Source organism: Cetorhinus maximus, chromosome 36 (assembly GCF_964194155.1).
Source record: "Cetorhinus maximus chromosome 36, sCetMax3.hap1.1, whole genome shotgun sequence".
Classification (NCBI taxonomy): domain Eukaryota; kingdom Metazoa; phylum Chordata; class Chondrichthyes; order Lamniformes; family Cetorhinidae; genus Cetorhinus; species Cetorhinus maximus.
This window is the reverse complement of record NC_135914.1, coordinates 5,065,264-5,080,993: the sequence shown is the minus strand read 5'-3', so window position 1 is coordinate 5,080,993 and position 15,730 is coordinate 5,065,264. Positions and strand designations below refer to the sequence as shown.

The 15,730-nt window shown below is 44.2% G+C and overlaps 1 protein-coding gene across 2 annotated transcripts in view; it reads left to right on the top strand.

Moving 5' to 3' along the window:
• The window catches only part of LOC144672296 (metaxin-1-like), a 28,257-nt gene that overhangs the window by 4,931 nt on the left and 7,596 nt on the right, over positions 1–15,730 (top strand). The window contains exons 2-6 of one of the 2 annotated variants that reach the window (XM_078534153.1): positions 122–191; positions 5,718–5,794; positions 8,150–8,242; positions 8,358–8,540; positions 15,588–15,664. In XM_078534153.1, coding sequence (XP_078390279.1) covers positions 122–191; positions 5,718–5,794; positions 8,150–8,242; positions 8,358–8,540; positions 15,588–15,664 — 500 coding nt within the window. The remainder of the gene's footprint in view (positions 1–121; positions 192–5,717; positions 5,795–8,149; positions 8,243–8,357; positions 8,541–15,587; positions 15,665–15,730) is intronic. The other variant, XM_078534154.1, reaches the window with a different exon arrangement.

The window sequence follows — 15,730 nt, the reverse complement described above, 5'->3', positions numbered from 1 at the left end:
CCCCGTGCTGTGCCTGCCCTGGGAGTGTTTAACAGTTACGACTATAGTTTTAGAAAGTAAACCTTAGTGAAAGATTTGAAAACTGATTACTTTTTACTAACTGGATGTTTTTTTCTGTCAGGCTTACGCGCGATTTTCAGGAGCACCCCTTAGAGTGCACAAGCTCTGCAATCCCTGGAGAAGTCCCTCTGGTAAGGCTACACACCGAGCTGCTATGGCTCAATTCATCATGAGTGAAGGCTTTCTCTATGGGTCCCATGTTCCATAGGAGGGGCCTCTTCATTCCCTTGAGCTTGTGTAACCATCCAGTTAGATATAGCTGATATGGAAGTGAACTGCATTTGCTCAGCTTGCTTCCATAATTCTTGATAAATTTTGAGACAGAGTGCAGGAAAAATTGCTGAGGGTGGTTCCAAGGAAGAGAGACTCCAGTTACATGCATAGGTTGGAGAAGCTCTTGTTCTCGTTAGAGAGAAGACAGGGGAGAGGAGATTTAATAGAGGTGTTCAAAATCATGAGGGGTCTAGACAGGGTAGATGGGGAGAAACTGTCCCTGTTGGCAGAAGTGCTAAGAACCAGAGGGCACTGATTTATGGTGATTGGCAAAAGAAGCAATGCGGCATGAGGAAGAACATTCTTATGCAGTGACTGGTTAGGATTTGGAATGCACTGTCTGAGAGTGTGGTGGAGCAGAACTAATTGTGGCTTTCCAAAGGGAATTGGATAAGCCCCTGAAGAGGGAGAATTTGCAGGGAGCTGGCATGGACAACACCAACCGAAGAGCATCCTTATGTGCTGGAACAATTCTATATCCTTACCCAACAAAAATCTCCCAATCTCATTATTGAAATGTTCAAATGACTCCTTCGCCTCCACAGCTTTTTGGAGGAGATAGAGTTCCAGATTTCCACTGCCCTTTGCATGGAGAGATGCTTCCTGACATCAGGTGATCCTTGGATGTCCCAGTTCTAATTTGAAGACCATTCCCCTTTTCTGGACTCCCCCAGTAGAAGAGTTTCTCTCTATCTACCAAACCAAATCCTTTAGTCATTTTAAATATCTATTCGGTTATCCATTAGTCTTGTAATCCCAAGAGAATACAAGCCTATTCTATGCAACGTGCCCTCATAATTTAACCCTTTTAGTCGTGGTATTTTTATGGAACTGGACTGCAGGTTTCCAAGGCTTCTGTATCCTTTCTGTTGTGCACTGCCCAGAACTGGATACTGTTCTCTCAATGGGGTTTAAACTGTAACATAACGGTATGCAAATAGCAGGAATTTACAAAGCTATGGTTTATTTAAAAAAAGACTTTGTGTATTTACGTCCTGGAGATCACTGACTAAGTTTTAAGAAGGACTAAAACTGCAAGCTGTTAAGATGGCCACTGAATATTAGGTGTCCTAGTTTCCAGAAAGTTCTTAATTAAATGACCCTGGGTGAGGGTGCCCTTTCTTGAATGGACATGCTGAGATGAAACCCTCTGTGGAACTCACACCTTCTATCGTCTATTGCTTTAACAAAACTTAAAATCCACAGACACCTAGACTCGCTGTCTCCTAATTCAAAACGTACCATAGAGTGCTGTAGAGAAACCAGTTCATCATAAGTAGGTGAGAATAATTCCCCCATTGTGTATCAATGGCTTCTAACTTCAAGTCATTTCTGTGACCAATAGAAGTGTTGATTAAGTGGTTGTCTGATCAAAACTGACTTCAAGTAACAAATCTTTTCTTCCAAGAACCAGAGAGAAACGAGCAGTCTGGAAACAAACAACTCAGAAGATCCCTTGTGTGGGTGTCCCTCCTTTCTAGGATGTTAAAAATATCACAGAATATGTATGGGATTAGTGCAGGAAAATGACATTGAGGTGGAAGATCAACCAGGATGTAGTTTAATGGTGAAGTGGACTCGAGGGGCTGCATAGATTACTCCTGCTCCTAGTCCCTGTGTTCTCTCTAGATTACTCCTTCTCCTAGTCCCTGTGTTCTCCCTAGATTACTCCTTCTCCTAGTCCCTGTGTTCTCTCTAGATTACTCCTGCTCCTAGTCCCTGTGTTCTCTCTAGATTACTCCTGCTCCTAGTCCCTGTGTTCTCTCTAGATTACTCCTGGTCCTAGTCCCTGTGTTCTCTCTAGATTACTCCCCCTAGTCCCTGTGTTCTCTCTAGATTACTCCTGCTCCTAGTCCCTGTGTTCTGTCTAGATTACTCCTGCTCCTAGTCCCTGTGTTCTCTCTAGATTACTCCTGCTCCTAGTCCCTGTGTTCTCTCTAGATTACTCCTGCTCCTAGTCCCTGTGTTCTCTCTAGATTACTCCTGCTCCTAGTCCCTGTGTTCTCTCTAGATTACTCCTCCTAGTCCCTGTGTTCTCTCTAGATTACTCCTCCTAGTCCCTGTGTTCTCTCTAGATTACTCCTGCTCCTAGTCCCTGTGTTCTCTCTAGATTACTCCTGCTCCTAGTCCCTGTGTTCTCTCTAGATTACTCCTCCTAGTCCCTGTGTTCTCTCTAGATTACTCCTCCTAGTCCCTGTGTTCTCTCTAGATTACTCCTCCTAGTCCCTGTGTTCCCTCTAGATTATAGCCCAGCTATAACCTCCTTAATAATAGATTCCAGCATTTTCCCTATGTATGGAACACAAACACCAGCACAGACCTTTGTACTGAATGGCCAGTTTCTGTGCTGATAAGGTGCCACATCAAAGGTTATTGTGGAAAATACATGCTCATGGTGTAGGGAGTGACATATTAGCATGGATAGAAGATTGGCTGGCTGGCAGAAAGCAGACAGTGTGCATAAATGGGTCTTTGTCTGATTGGCAGGATGTGACACGTGGAGTCCCGCAGGGGTCTGTGCTGGGGCCTCAACTTTTTACAATTTACATCAATGGCTTAGGTGAGGGGAGTGAAGACATGGTAGCTAAATTTGCAGATGACACAAAGATAGGTCGGAAAGTATGTTGTGAAGAGGACATAAGGAGGTTGCAGAAGGATATAGATGGGTTGAGTGACTGGGCAAAAATCTGGCAGCTGGAGTATAATGTGGGAAAATATGAAGTTGTTAATTTTGGCAGGAAGAATAAAAAAGTAGAGTATTACTTAAATGGAAAACGGCTGCAGAATTCTGAGGTGCAGAGTAATCATGTAGTGCATGAGTCACAAAAAGTTAGTATGCGGATACAGCAAGTAATTAAGAAGGTTAATGGAATGCTATCCTTTATTAAGAGAGGGATTGAACATAAAAGGATTTAATGTTTCATTTATACAGGGCATTGGTGAGACCACATCTCGCATAGTGTGTGGAGTTTTGGTCTCCTTATTTAAGGAAGGCTGTAAATGCGTTGGAGACGGTTCAGAGGAGGTTTACTAAATTGATACCTGGAATGAGTGGGTTGTCTGATGAGGAAAGGTTCGACAGACTGGGCTTGTTTCCACTGGAGTTTAGAAGAGTGAGGGGTGACTTGATTGAAGTTTACAAGATCCTGAACGGCCTTGACAAGGTGGATGTGGAAAGGATATTTCCTCTTGTGGGTGAGTCCAGAACTAGGGGGCACTGGTTTAAAATTAGAGGTCACCCTTTTAGGACAGAGATGAGAATTTTTTCTCTCAGAGGTTTGTGCGATTTTGGAACACTCTGCCTCCGAAGGTGGTGGAGGTGGGGTTATTGAGTATTTTTAAGGCAGAGGGAGATAGATTCTTGTTAGGCAAGGGAATCAAAGGTTATCGGAGGTCGATGGGAATGTGGAATTCAAAACACGAACAAATGAGCCATGATCTTATTGAATGGGGGAGCAGGCTCGAGGGGCCGAATGGCCTACTCCTGGTCCTATTTCTTATGTTTATATGTAAATGGGTAATTTACAGGTTGGCAAGATGTAACAAATGGAGTGCCATAGGGATCTGCTCTGGAGCCTCAACTATTTACAATCTATATTCACTTATTTGGGTGACGGTTCTAAATGTATGTTGCTAAACTTGCTGGAAACTTACTTTCCTACCTATCTTTGTGTCGTGAAGAGGACATAAGGAGTATGAAAAGTGACAGGTTAAGTGAGTGGGCAAAGATTTGGCAGCTGGAGTATAATGTGGGAAATCGCCTACTCCCACTCCTAATTCATATGTTCTTATGTATGTTCGTGTGTACGTATACGAATTTCCCCCAACCCTACTTCATCTAACTCTATTAACTCATCCTTCTGTTCCAATCTCCCTATGTACTTATCCAGTTTCTCCCTAAAGCATCTATGCCATTCACTGTGACTACTACTTGTGGTAAAAAAATGACATATTCCCACCACCCTCTGGCCAAATAAGTAACATAACCTTAAAATCAGAGCTTGGCCATTCAGGACTAGAGTCAGGAGCCACTCTCAAACACAACAGGCAGTAGAATTGTCGAACTCTCCCAGAAAATGCAGCAGACGGCAGCTCAATTCATAATCTCAAATATAGGCCCATTCTATCCGATCCCCCCTCAAAGGACAGTCCTCCCATTTCAGGAACTTAGGGAGACCAGAAATGTAAACAGGTGTGATCTTGCCAAAGTGCTATATAATCAGAGCGTGAGTTCCTTATGCTCCAAGTTCCTTGCAGTAAAGTCCCTAATTTCTTCCTGCACCTTCATGTGAACTTGTGGTGATTGTTAATGGGGAAGTGTCTGTGCTACTCTCCAGCTTCTGATGAAATTGTCATTGGGGGAGCTGCAGACTGAAGTAGCTTAAAAGATGTTTTGAGGTTGGCAGCCTTCCTGCTCAGTGATATGAACTGTGGACTCCAGTTTAACCCCTGCTATTCACATTAGCTGCGAATGCGTCTGTGCTCTTTATTAACAACAAGTTTGGAAGTTCTGAAAGAAATCAGAGGGCAGTGAATGTGTGAACACAAGGCAGGAGCTCCCCATGAGCACCTTCCATCCTTTTTAAAAGACCTTGCTGATTAGTTACTGGGTTTCATTTCAGTTTGATCCAGTTTTTTCATGATTTGCACTGGTATGAGTCATAACCCAGTTGGAATGGATTCTCCTGAGAGTTCATCTCATTCCAGACACCATGACTTCTGTACCAGGAGCGGGGTCTGTCCCACTCAGACACTAGTTCCTCTGTTGTGCGGAGTTTCCAAGCCAGTCCTTATCCCACAGTCTGAGCTGCTCCAGATATGTAGATATATCCAGATATAAGATATCCTTCTTTCACTGTTTCACTTAGCGTTTGTGTTGAATTTAATCAAACGGCTGGTGCTGTTAAATTTACATTTCCCTGGTGCAGCCCAACCACTGTAGGCTAGACATGGCTCTGGAAACAGCACAAACTGGCTAATGGGTGCAAGAGTTTGGTGATGTCAGGAAAGGAATGATAATGGACAAAATCTCCCCCAAAGGGCTCCATGAATAAAGGCCTGGTGTAACAAACAAGCCCGATAGACAAGCAGGGTCCTAGCACCCATCCTGGATCTCAGCTGGGGCATGAAAATTGGCTTCAGTGCTCCATGCTAATGAGCAGGAAATCAGACTGCTGGAATGTGAGGATTAGCTGGACTCTGGTTCCTCTCGATTAACCCTGTTATCCTCTCGTTGCCCAGGCTTTTGCTTAAAGAATGATCCTCCCCTAGGATGAGGGGGTCTCTAGCATCTGTGCAATTTGAGCCCAAAGTCACAGCTATGCTGTTGGGGGGGGTAGAAAATTAGGTCTGAAATGAACTTGTTTCTTCTATTTTATCGGCAGGGGTTTTGCCAGCACTGAAGACTGAGACAGATGTTGTGTCGCAGCCTCTCGAGATCCTTGCATGCCTCAGGAAACAGGTACACCTCGATTTTTTCAAATAGGCCCTCGGGAGCAAAGTCAGGAGCCACTTTCAAACACACCAGGTGGTAGAAGTGTCGAACTCTCCCAGAAAATGCAGCTCAGTTAATAATCTCAAATATAGGCCCATTCTATCCGATCCCCCCTCAAAGGACAGCATCCTCATCCCAGGAAGCAACCTAGTGAACCTTTGTGGCACCCCTTCTTAAGGAGACCAACGTGTACACAGGTGTGATCTCACTAAAGTCCTATATAATTAAAGCATGAGTTCTTATACTCCCAAGTTAAAGGTAAATGTATTATCTGCCTCCCGAATTGGTTGCTGTACCTGCATGTTAACTTGCTGTGATTGTTAACTGGGGAAGTGGAGTTTGGCTATTCGTGTTTTGAGTTTGCTAGACAGATTATGTTTGTCTCACAAAGTGTTAACTCCCAAAGGAACATTTTTTCACTTCATATGTAAAGCCTTTTAAAAGTTTTAATTAGTGTTTTTTTGGCTGGCGCTGCAGCTGGAACAGCCAATGGTCTGTGTATTTTTGTATGCTCTGTTAGCTTTGACAAAATAAGGTTCATTAGGTTCAGATCAAGGTATTTTCTCGCTCTATGACTGAATGGAAGCCAGGAGAAGACTTAGCTTAACATGTCCGGGTGCTGCAAGCTCCCACATTGGGGGGTGAGATTTCATTCTAGGCAGTAACTTTGATTGTCAGCCAGTCTTCAGCACACAGTCAAGTGGGGGTTTGAGGGTCCGAGAAATGTTTACCTCTTTCTGATCCTCAACGAATAGCCTGGTGCTGAATCTGAAACTTCTAAAATCTCACGAAGGTTGGTTCCCTGAGTGATGTACAAGAGTATAACTTGTGCTTTTGAACTGTGTTTGGCAAGAATCAGGGCCTTCAAAAGAGGGCAGTGGATGCCTAGATTGGCACATCCTGTGTCTTCTTTTGCTGGATTGAAGAATCAGGGTGTTTCTGCAGATGGTAACTGAGCCTTGTATGGTTGAGCAGCAGTGTAGAAGGTACCAGTGCCAAATTCCTCACACCTAGAAATGACTAGGGTATGAAGTGGGGTTAAGTGAAACTTGTGCAGACAGGGATTTAACAATACTGAAGGAAGTGGGCAAGTCAGCCACCATCTTGAGTTGTCTTCCGCTTTGCCCTTTGTTTAGACCATTTTCCTTTCTTCCAAATATTGAGTAAAAGTGGTGGGAAATGCTGTATTGTGCTGTTACTGAAGACTAACTGCTGTACGGGCCAAGTAACCTGTCTCCTAAGGGATGCAAGGATTGAGGCAGAACCCCATCACTTTGGACAGAGCTGTTCTGGAGAGTTGGAGCTGTACATGGGAGGAGGTCTAAACCTCTGTGAGTGGGAAATGTAACCAGAGAGTGTGTGGAATTTATACAATGCATGTGGGAAATGTACAGCTCTTATCTGGTTTCTGTAGGGAACAGTTTAAGCTGTATGAACACTGGAGTGAAATTCTGTTGCTTGCTGGTTAGTCATTGGGATTGCAGAGCTCTAACTAGTGAAGGAAGCATTGAGAGGTGGTGTTTTCTCCCATGTCCTTCCTGGGACACAGTTCCAAGCACAAAGTACTCCCCAGCATCATTGGCACGAATAATGTTTGAGTTCAGAAGATGAGGATCAGCAGGATGTTTAGCTAGGGAAACAACACTGTGAAGCCTGATACCGGTTTGGGTAAAATCCCCAAGTGCAGCAGCAGCAGGGGAGACAGAAAGCACCCTGTAGACGTGCCCTACATCCCAGCCTGGCTGAGATCAGGACAGACGGCTGCAGTCTGAGTGCTCTGGTCGAATCTGCTTTGTGTGATGCAGCTCTGTGCTTCCTGTTATTCACTCCCATCACCAGAGGCCTGGTAAACCTGGTGTAGCACTGGTAACTATGGCAACCTACTATTTACACAAACAGGGCAGGAATGGTCTCTCTTCCATAGGAAATTCCTCCGTTGCTAAATACTTCCAAATTACAGGACACTTAGGTGGGAGGGGCCAATTTTACACGTCCCATTTTTGGCTTAAACTTGAACTCTTTAACTGTTTACAGCCTCTGAAGTGACAGTTTAAACATTGATAAAATAAACCTATTAAACTGTGTCGAATATAACTCACTCCCTGAGCATCTGTTGTTCTATATTTAAGCCGACCGAGTTTCTTGGTTATGCCCCAGTTGTAACTCACTCTTGGCTGTTATTCCAAGTATAAACCCTTCTGTATCCAAAGCCATTACTCATTCCCTTTGTTATGCCATAAAGTGTGAGGATGCCCAGGGTGTTCTGATATGCCTGCGGAATGACTGTTTCCTGACATTGGCATCTCCCTTTCTGTTTTGTAGAAGTACAATGCTGACTATGGACTGTCAGCAACACAAGGGGCTGACACACTGGCCTTTGCCTCTCTGATTGAAGAGAAGTTACTCCCTGCGCTGGTGAGTGCTGCGTCATCTCCAATCATCAGCTGCCCTCCGCTTTGTTCTGTCTCAGCTCCTATCTGTCCGGTGTATTCGGTGCTGTGTTTAATCTTTGTGCCTTTCCTTTGGTCAGATCTACATGTTTTGGGTTGACTCCAAGAATTATGTATCGTTCACGAGGCCCTGGTATGGAGACGCTATACCATTCCCACTCAATTTTTTCCTCCCAAACCGCATGCACACGCGCTCGCTGGAGCGTCTTCGGCTGATCCGAGGTAGCCAGTGGCACGATAATGAGGAGGAAGCAGAGACTGAGGTAAGCGCAATGACTCTAGCGCCTGTAGCTGGTGAAATTCAGGACAATTGTTCAGGATTGTCTCTGGCATTAATAGGATCCAAGCCGGTTGGTGAAGTTGAAACCAAGACAGAGAGCTTTTCTTTATCAAGAGCTTATTGAGCTTGTTCAGTAGCTCCCTCCCCTCTCCCTCCACCCTCTTCCCTCCACCTCCCCTCCCCCCTGCTCCAATCGATCACTTTGATGTCCTGATGACCAGCTACAAACATTGCACACAGGGAAGCCTTTAAACCAGCTTCCGAGATCCAAAACAACCACTGGCCGGTGTTCGCTGATACCATACAAATTAATGCAGAGATGGGAGATATGAGATCGTTCTATGAAGCCTTGAGATCTGTGTATGCACCTCCCTAACAGATGCTGCGTCACTAAAATCTTCAGATGGCACAACCCTGCCCATAGATAGTCTATCTTGCACCGATAGTCGGGATCCTTTAGAGGGCTTATTTTGGGACCAGTGGATGGTGCAGGAAGCGTCCATTGCAATGATTTCCCCGAGGGAAGTGAAGGTTGAGCTGGATGAATCCCCAGGCTGTTAAGTGATAGAGACTGCTACAGCACAGGTAAAATCACACACAGCCCCTGGAATAGATGGAACTCCAGCTCAGGATGTCCAAGTGATCTATTGGAGCAGGAATGTTTCTTCTGAAGATTGGAGTTAAATGCAATTTCCATCTAACCAACCTTGGTTTATTCTGCAGTTTCTTGTATCACACAACTCTGCTGGGTTCGTATCAGTGCCGGAGTCAGGTCACTGCAGGGTCTGTCCTCGAGTTTACTCTGAAAACTCTTCTTACTGCTGGTAGATGAGCGTCTATGGACTTGTAGTTTCCTTGTTTGCAGCCTTTCCTTTTGAATGATGGTTTGATTCTGAAGGCAACATTAGCTACAACCAGTCTGTAGTTGGTGTAACAGCCAGCACTCTATACAACTCTGGTGTGTAGCACATCCTGTACATGCACCAGAACACAACCCTGAAGGTGCCAGTGCTTTGAGGTGGTCTTTAACCTGGCTTTCTGCTGAAATAGGTCTGTAAACAGGGAGGAGATGTGATCTTTGATAGCTTACAGATCTGTTTACAGCATGCTGTGCCTCAGTGATTGTCTCCCCTACAGAAACAGAAGCATCACCTTTCTCTCCATTACAGGCAAAATCACCCATAACCCTTGACTTCCTTGTCAATCAAGAATCTGTCTAACTCGGCCTTGAATTAATTCAATGACCTGGCCTCCATTGCTTTCTGGGGAAGAGAATTCCACATGCTAACGACCCTTTGAGAGAAAACAATTCTCATCTCCTTATTAAATGGTAGACCTCTTATTCTTAAACTGTGTCCCCTGGTTCTAGTTTCTCCCACAAATGGAAAGATCCTCCTGGTATCTACCCTGTCAAGTCCCCTCAGGATCTTATATGTTTCAATAAGACACCTCTCATTCTTCTAAACTCCAATGGGTATAGGCCCAGCCTGGCCAACTTTTCTTCTTAAGATAAATCCCTCATCCCAAGAATCAGTTGAGTGAACCTCCTCTGTGCTGCTAACACAATTATATCTTATTTCAAATAAGGAGACCAAAACTGTACACAGTATTCCAGATGTGGTCTCACCAAGGCCCTGTACAGCTGTAGTAAAACTTCCCAACTTTTATATTCTATTTCCCTTTGCAATCAAAGCCTACATTCAGTTTGCCTTCCTGATCACTTGCTGTACCTGCATACTAACCTTATTGTGATACATGTACCAGGACACCCAGATCCCTCTGTACCACCGAGTTCTGCAATCTCTCTCCGGTTAAATAGTATACTGCTTTTCTATTCTTCCTGCCAAGGTGAACAAGTTCACACTTTCCCACATTATACTTCATCTGTTAAATTTTTACCCACTCACTTACCCGTTTATATCCCTTTGCAGGCTCTCTACCTCCTCTTGATAACTTACTCTCCTATCCATCTTGGTGTCATTGGCAAATTTAACTACCATACATTTGGTCCCTTCATCCAAATCATTGATGTAGATTGTAAATGGTTGAGACTCCAGCACTGATCCCTGTGGCATTCCACTTGTCACAGCTTGCCAACCTGAAAGTGACCCTTTTTTTATTCATTCACGGGATGTGGGCTTCGCTGGCTGGGCCAGCATTTACTGCCCATCCCTAGTTGCCCTTGAGAAGGTGGTGGTGAGCTGCCTTCTTGAACCGCTGCAGTCCCTGTGATGTAGGTACACCCACAGTGCTGTTAGGGAGGGAGTTCCAGGATTTTGACCCAGCGACAGTGAAGGAATAGCAGTATATTTCCAAGTCAGGATGGTGAGGAACCTCCAAATGGTGGTGTTCCCATCTATCTGCTGCCCTTGTCCTTCTAGGCAGTAGTGGTCGTGGGTTTGGAAGATGGTGTCTAAGGAGCCTTGGTGAATTCCTGCAGTGCATCTTGTAGATGGTACACACACTGCTGCTACTGTGCGTCAGTGGTGGAGGGAGTGAATGTTTGTGGATGGGGTGTCAATCAAGCGGGGCTGCTTTGTCCTGGAGAATGTGCAAGAGACCAGAGGTGGAGAAACAAAGCTTTTGGAAGGGTGTAGGGCTGGAGGAGGTTACAGAGATAAGGTGGAGCGAGGTCCTGTAAGGATTGGAACAAAGGAGTAAGAATTTTCAAATAGTGGTGTTGCTGGACCAGGAGCCAGTGTAGGTCAGTAAGCACAGGGGTGATGGATAAACAAGGCTTGGTGTAAGTTAGAACATGGGCAGCAGAGCTTTGGATGAGCTGTAGTTTATGCACTGATGTGCTGGGCTCCTCCATCATTGAGGATGGGGATATTTGTGGAGCCTCCTCCTCCAGTGAGTTGTTTAATTGTCCAGCACCATTCACAACTGGCTGTGGCAGGACTGCAGAGCTTAGATCTGATCCATTTTGATGTGGGATCACTTAGCTCTGTCTATCACTTGCTGCTTATGCTGTTTGGCACACAAGTAGTCCTGTGTTATAGCTTCACCAGGTTGACACCTCATTTTAGGTATGCCTGCTCCTGCTCCTGCTCCTGCACTCTTTGAACCAGGGTTGATCCCTGGCTTGATGGTAATGGTAGAATGGGGGGTATGCCGGGCCACGAGGTTACAGATTGTGTTCGAGTACAATTCAGCTCACAGCACCTCATGGATGCCCAGTCCTGAGCTGCTAGATCTGTTTGAAATCTATCCCATTTAGCACGGCGATAGTTTCACACAATGTGATGGAGGCTCAATGTGAAGGTGGGACTTCACAATGACTGTGCGGTGGTCACTCCTACTGATACTGTCATGGACAGATGCATCTGCGGCAGGCAGGTTGGTGAGGATGAGGTCAAGTATGTTTTTCTGTCTTGTTGGTTCCCTCACCACCTGCCACAGACACAGTCTAGTTCAACATGGAGGAGCACTGATCCATCAGCTGAGGGAGGGCAGTATGTGGTAATCAGCAGGAGGTTTCCTTGCCCATGTTTGACCTGGTGCCATGAGACTTCATGGGGTCTGGAGTTGATGTTGAGGACTCCCAGGGAAACTCTCTCCTGACTGTATATCACTGTGCCACCACCTCTGCTGGGTCTGTCCTGCTGGTGGGACAGGACATACCCAGGGATAGTGATGGTGGTGTCTGGGACATTATCTGTAAGGTATGATTCTGTGAGGATGACTAGTCTGTTGAGACAGCTCTCCCAGTTTTGGCAGTAGCCCGGTCCTAGGTCAATGACCAGGTGGTCTGTCCGCTTTTTGTGGCTTGCTGGGCCATTTTAAGAGTCAACCATCAACCACATCGCTGCGGGGTCTGGAGTCACGTGGATGACCTATTTCCTTCCCTAATTAGTGAACTAGATGGGTTTTTACAATAATCGACAATGGTTTCATGGTCATTGTCAGACTTTTCATTCCAGATTTTTATTTTATTCAAATTCCCCCATCTGCTGTGGCAGGATTTGATCCTGGGTCCCCAGAGCATTACCCTGGGTCTCTGGATTACTAGCCCAGTGACAATACCACTGTGCCATCGCCTCCCTATACTCTGCTTCCTGTTAGTTAACCAGTGCTTCATCCATGTTAATATGTTACCCTTACACCATGTCATCTTATCTTGTGTAATAACCTTTGATGTGGCTCCTTATAAAATGTCTTCTGGGAATCCAGATACGCCACATCTATGGGTTCCCTGTTGGAATATATTCAGTGACCCAGCCTCCACTGCTCTCTGGGGAAGAGAATTCCAAAGGTTAATGATCTCTGAGAGAAGAAATTCCTCCTCATCTCTGTCCTAAATGGGAGAACCCTTATCTTTAAACTGTGCCCCCTAGTTCTAGATTCCCCCACTAGGGGAAATATCTTCTCAGCATCTAAGTCCCCTCAGAATCTTCTGATCACCTCTCATTCTTCTAAACTCCAATGAGTGTGTGTCCAACCTGCTCAATCTTTCCTCAAAAGACAACCCCTTCATCCCAGCAATCTGCCTAGTGAACCTTCTCTGAAGTGCTTCCAATGCAAGTGTATCTCTCCTTCAATATGGAGACCTGAACTGTACACAGTACTCCAGGTGCGGTCTCACCAAAGCCCTGTAGAGATGTAGCAAGACTTCCGTGCTTTTATATTCCATCCCTCTTGCAATAAAGGCCAACATTCCATTTGCCTTCCTATTCACTTGCTGTACCTGCATACTATTGTTTGTACCAGGACACCCAGACCCCTCTGTACCACAGCATTTAGCTTCTCTCCATTTAATTAATATTCTGCTTCTATTCTTCCTGCCAAAGTGGACAACCTCCCGTTTTACATTATACTCTATCTTCAAAGTTTTGCCCATCTCTTAATTAATCTATATCTCCATCTCACAACTTGCTTTCTTATCTATCTTGGTATCATCAGCAAATTTGGCTACAATACAGTCATTCTCTTCATCCAATCAATTAACATGGATCGTAAACAACTGAGGCTCCAGCATTGATCCTCTCCTTACAATTTGCCAAGCGGAAAATGATCCATTTATCTCAACACTCTGCTTCCTGTTAGTTAGCTCATCCTCTATCCATGCTAATATATCACCCACAACACCATGAGCTCTTGTGAAGCAACATTTTATGTGACACCCTATTGAAGTCTTGGAAATCCAAATACACTATATCTACTGGTACCCCTTTAACCACCCTGCTTGTTCCATCCTCAAAGAACTCTAATAGGTTTGTCAAGTATGATTTCTCTTTCAGAAAGCCATGTTGACTCTGCCTGATTGTATTATGATTTTCTAAATGTCCTTCTACTTTAATAATGGATTTAGCATTTTCCCAATGACAGATGTTAGACCAACTGGCCTATAATTTACTGCTTTCTGTTTCCCTCGTTCCTTGAATACATTTGTGGTTTTCCAATCCACTGGGACCTTTACAGAATCTAGGAAGTTTTGGAAGCTTACATCCGATGCATCCATTACTTCTGCAGCCACTTCTTTTAAGGCCCTAGGATGCCGGCCATCAGGTCCTGGGACCTGTCAGCCTTTAGTTCCATTAGTTTTTCTAGTACTTTTTGTTTTAAGTTCCTCCTTTTCTTTTGCCTCTTGATTTTCTACTACTCTTGGGCTTTTTTGTGTCTTCTGCTGTGAAGACCGATACAAAATACTTGTTCAAAGTTTTACCTTGTTTTCTATTATTAATCTCCATCTCACCCTCTAAATGCTTTAACTACTCTTTTTCCTTCTTGTAAACTTGTAGAAGCTTTTACTGTCTGTTTTATGTTTCTTGTTTGTTTTCTCTCATACTTAATTTCTCCCCTTTGGTTTTTAAAATTTTCCCAATCTTCTGAGCTGTCACTAATCTTTGCAGCATTTCAATTTTTCTTTCAGTTTGATACCATTCTTAACTTCCTTAGTTAGCCTCGGATGGTGCATCCCTCTCGTAGAATCTTTCCTTCACAATGGAATATATCTTTTTGAGATAGAAAATATCTCCTTAAACGTCTTCCACTGTTTCTCTACCATCTTATCTTTAACCTATTTTCCCAGTTCACTTTAGCCAACTCTGCCTTCATACCCTTGTAATTGCCTTTATTTAAGTTTAAGACTCTAGTCTCAGAACCACATTTATCCCCCTCAAGTTGAAAGTGAAATTCTATCATGTTTACTCTGAGGTCATTAATTAATCCTGTCTCATTATATATTACCAGGTCTAAAATAGACTGTTCTCTGGTTGCTTCCAGAATGTATTGTTCTAAGAAACTGTCCCGATTACACTCCATGAACTCATCCTCCAGTCTACCGTGCCTATTTGATTCATCCAATCTATTTGAAGATTAAAATCTCTCATGATCATTACAGTACCTTTCTTACAAGACCCAATTATTTCTTGATGTATACACTGCCCTACAATGTCAGGGGCTCTGTAAACTAGTTTGACCTGTGACTTCTTTCTTTTGCCATTTCTTATCTCCACCCAAACCAATTCTACATCTTGATCCTCTGAACCAAGATCATTTCTCACTACTGTACTGATCGTAACCTTCATTAACTGTGCTACCCCACCTCCTTTTTCTTTCTTCCTGTCCTTCCGCTATGTCAAATTCCTTGAACATTAAAGTCCCAGCTATGGTCACTTTGCAACCATGTCTTTACAATGGCTATCATATCATATTCATTTATTTCTATTTCTGTTACTAATTCATCCATCTTGTTACACATGTTGCGTGCTTTCAGACAAAGAGCCTTTAATTCTGTCTTTTTACCATTTTGCCTACTCTGACCTTATTTGCTGGTGGTCGTCATCACCTTCTTGTATGGATCAGAATGATCAGAAAACCAATTCGATTGCTGGAGCACTTCTGACAGATCCATCGTGGACATCAGATGACCTTACTACATCCACAAACAATGGAGTCTCAACTGAGCCAATGCGTCCAGCATTTTAATACCGGTGGCGCTGGGCAGGACATGTATCACGCTTTGCAGGGTTCTAGAATGCCAAACTCCGTACTTTCTGGTGATCTATGAATATTCCTTTGTTTTCAGATCTACAAAGAAGCTCGTGAGTGTCTGACGCTGCTGTCCCAGAGGCTCGGTTCACAGAAGTTCTTTTTTGGAGACTCGTAAGTGCTTTATTCTTTCTCTGCCGTGGAGACGAAGGGTTAGCGATTTTTCATTATTGATGCCAG